The 3,452-nt window shown below is 34.4% G+C and overlaps 1 protein-coding gene across 1 annotated transcript; it reads left to right on the forward strand.

Annotated features, from left to right (window-relative positions):
- Positions 1-438: 438 nt before the first annotated feature.
- On the forward strand, positions 439-3,086 carry LOC130974503 (uncharacterized). The gene is made up of 4 exons (XM_057899378.1): positions 439-2,023; positions 2,175-2,276; positions 2,741-2,830; positions 2,929-3,086. Exons 1-4 carry the CDS (start codon positions 439-441, stop codon positions 3,084-3,086), a joined length of 1,935 nt encoding a protein of 644 aa, XP_057755361.1.
- Positions 3,087-3,452: the final 366 nt, after the last annotated feature.

Genomic DNA, 3,452 nt, shown 5'->3' on the forward strand with positions numbered 1-3,452 from the left:
ATTGGTATATTAGTTAAAATCTGGTTGATATATTAGTTTAATTTGTTCTTGAATTTTAGTTAAAATTGTTCTTGAATTGTATTGTTGCTGGTTGCTGGTTGCTGGTTGGTATATTAGTTAAAATCTCTTGTAATGTTGCTGGTTAAAATCTGTTGAATTGTTGCTGGTTGCTGTATTCTCCCTGATGCTGTTGCTGGTTGCTGTGTTGGTAATTTGATATATAGTTTTTTAGTTGCTAGTTGCTGCTAATTGCTATTGTATTTTACTGTGTTGGACTGTTGGTAATTTGTTGTTGTTAGTTGCTGGTTTGTTTAGAGTTGCTGTTAGTTGAATCAGGAAACTTTGGTGAAATGGTGGTGGTTGTGTTGCATAAAAACTGATTTAAGCAAATCCTTTGTTGCTGAAAATATTTTTGGTTTCTTTGCTAGAATTTTAAAAATGGCTTCATCTCAAACACCGTCAGAAACGCCACCATCTCATGAACAAGCATCATCAGCACCTCCAAACCCTGATCCTACCACTAAAAGAGTTTATAATAATAGAGGAAAGACTGATCCAGCTTGGGGTTATTGTAAACAAATTGTGGAAAAAACAGGGAAAATTTCTATGATGTGCATATATTGTGACAAACCTGTTAGGGGAGGTGGGATTAATCGATTTAAGTATCACTTGGCTGGAAAAGGAGGAGATGTTGAGAAGTGCAAAAAAGTTCCACCTGCTGTTGCTCATCAATTTGGGCAAAATATTGAAGAATTTATGAATAAGAAAAGGAAAACTCAAGAAAATTATGCAGAAAGTTATGGAGCATGTGATGATGTTGAAAGAGAATTTGATAGAATGGAAGAGCTTGAAGCACGACAACAACAACTCCAACATTCAAGGACAAGGTTGCCACCACCTGGAGCTAGGAAAGGGAAAAAACCTATTGGAATAGAGACTTTTTTTCCATCTTCAACAACACCTGGAGCCCAACCAACGATAAAAAGTGTATTGCAAAGTAAAGAAATTGTGGAAAAATGTGACATTGCCATTGCAAAGTGGATGGTTGATGCTTCTGTGCCATTTAATGCAGTCAATTTAGCATATTACCAACCAATGATTGATGCTATTGCAAACATGGGTGCAGGATATAAAGGTCCAAACTTTGGTAGAGTTCATGGGTATTTGTTGAGTAAGTTGGTGGAGGATGTGAAAAAGATGATTGAACAGTATCGTAAAATTTGGAAGCGAACTAGATGTACTATCATGGCTGATGGATGGACTGATCGTTGTACGCGAACTTTAATTAACTTCTTGGTTTATTGTCCTAAAGGAACTATCTTCCTAAAGTCTGTTGATGCTTCTCATGCCTCCAAGACTGCTGAATTATTGTTTAAGCTTTTTAAGGATGTTGTCAACTTTGTCGATCCTGAAAATATTGTTCACATAGTGACGGACAATGCTGCAAATTATGTTGCTGCTGGAAGGTTGTTGGAAGCTGAACTCCCTAAGTTGTATTGGTCTCCTTGTGCTGCGCATTGTATTAATTTGATGTTGCCAGATATTGGAAAGTTAAATGAAGTCAGTGAGACAGTTTCACATGCTTCAAAGATTACTAAATACATATATAATCATTGTCATCCACTGTATCTTATGAGGAAGTTTACCAGTGGACGAGAAATACTTCGTCCAGCTCCAACTCGCTTTGCTACCAATTTTATAGCTTTGCAGAGTATTCTAGCTCAAAAAGATGCATTAAGAGCTATGGTAACTTCTAAAGAATGGACAATCTCAGCCTACTCCAAAGAAGCTAAAGCTAAAACATTTGTATATCAAGTTTTAGACTCTAAGTTTTGGAATCAATGTACAGATGTTGTCAAGCTTACTGAGCCACTTGTTCGTGTGCTTCGTATGGTGGATAGTGAAGATAAACCTGCAATGGGTTCTCTTTATCAAGCTTTTAATATGGCTAGAGAAGAGATGGTGAAGAGGTTTCGACGAAGAAAGAAGATTGTGGAGCCTTACTTGAAGATTTTGGATACTCGTTGGGATTCACAACTTAAAAAAAAATCTTCATGCTGCTGGTTATTGGTTAAACCCTGCTTTTCGATTCAATGCTGCTGAATTTGAAAAACATAAGCAAACCACTTCTGGCCTCCTAGATGTAATTGAGAAATATTCATATGATGATCCAGAATTGAATATTAAGTTGACAAGTGAGAAGAGAATATATTCTAATGCTGAAGATGATTTTGGAAGACAATCTGCACTGCGTGAACGAAGCACAGTGATGCCAGGTAAATATTTTATTTTGTTCTATCTTTCTTTATTCGTTTATTTATTTAAAAAAGCTATTTGTAATGCATTGCCTCTTTTGATTTTAAGACCAATGGTGGAAATCTTATGGAACTAGAGCACCAAATTTACAAAAGTTAGCCATTTGTGTTTTAAGTCAAACTTGTAGTTCTTCTGGTTGTGAGCGAAATTGGAGTATTTTTGAACACATCCACACAAAGAAGAGGAATCGGTTATTAGAACATCAAAAGCTTAATGATCTTGTTTTCGTTCATTATAACTTGAGGCTACAACAAAGGTATCTTCTATAATTATTTATTTAATTTTAAAAAGCATTGTTCATTAAAATTTAATCTTTAGTTTAGTAATTACATAACTTGATAACATAGGAATCTAATGAGAAAGCAAAGCTATGATCTAATTTGTCTTGATACATTTGATGACCATTCGGATTGGATATTGGAAGATTCACCGCCGTTTTTAACTCCTGAAGAGGTTGATGCTCTACGAAATGATTTGGCAAATATGTCCATTGAACCAACTTTGGATGATCTTGGTAAATTCTTCAATTGCTTGAATATTTTAATTGTCAGTTGCTATTACGAATTATTCTTGATATTGATTTTATGATTTGCCAAAAATACACAAATGTAGATCAATTAAATTTAGAAGATGATCAAGATAATAATGGACCAAGTAACAATGCTATGGAAGATATGGATACAAATCAAAATGAGGGAAATGTTGATCAAGCTTCTAATTTGCCCTATGAAGATGTTGATGCCGACTTTGAGCTCACCCCTTGGACTTGATTTAATGATTGTGTTATCTTTAACTTGCTCTTGTTGATTTAAATTGAGAACATATTTTATACTAGAAACAAGTTTATTAACTCTTCTTTTAGATTATTAATTATGTTTAAGACTTGATATTTGATTATTAATGTTTGTAAGACTCGCATTTTATGTTTTAAGACATTATTTCAATTTTATTAATATAATTTTATATTTTTTTAGTTATGACCGGGTTAACCGGGTGAATTAGTGACCCACCGGTTGAACCAGTAACCCGGTAACCCGGTCATATGACCGGGTTGATTACCGGTTCGGTTCTGATAACTATGAAAAAATACATCAGGCAATTCATTTGCTATTCTTTGCAAATATATAATCTTTTAA

The sequence above is a fragment of the Arachis stenosperma genome, chromosome 4, assembly GCF_014773155.1.
Source record: "Arachis stenosperma cultivar V10309 chromosome 4, arast.V10309.gnm1.PFL2, whole genome shotgun sequence".
In the NCBI taxonomy this organism is placed as follows: domain Eukaryota; kingdom Viridiplantae; phylum Streptophyta; class Magnoliopsida; order Fabales; family Fabaceae; genus Arachis; species Arachis stenosperma.

Bases quoted from the DNA above. Each gene is read 5' to 3' on its own strand.
- LOC130974503 (XM_057899378.1), top strand. From the start codon at position 439: ATGGCTTCATCTCAAACACCGTCAGAAACGCCACCATCTCATGAACAA. The intron at 2,024-2,174 runs GTTGGGATTCAC...ATGATGATCCAG, and splicing joins CTTGAAGATTTTGGATACTC to AATTGAATATTAAGTTGACA. The intron at 2,831-2,928 runs GTAAATTCTTCA...ACACAAATGTAG, and splicing joins ACCAACTTTGGATGATCTTG to ATCAATTAAATTTAGAAGAT.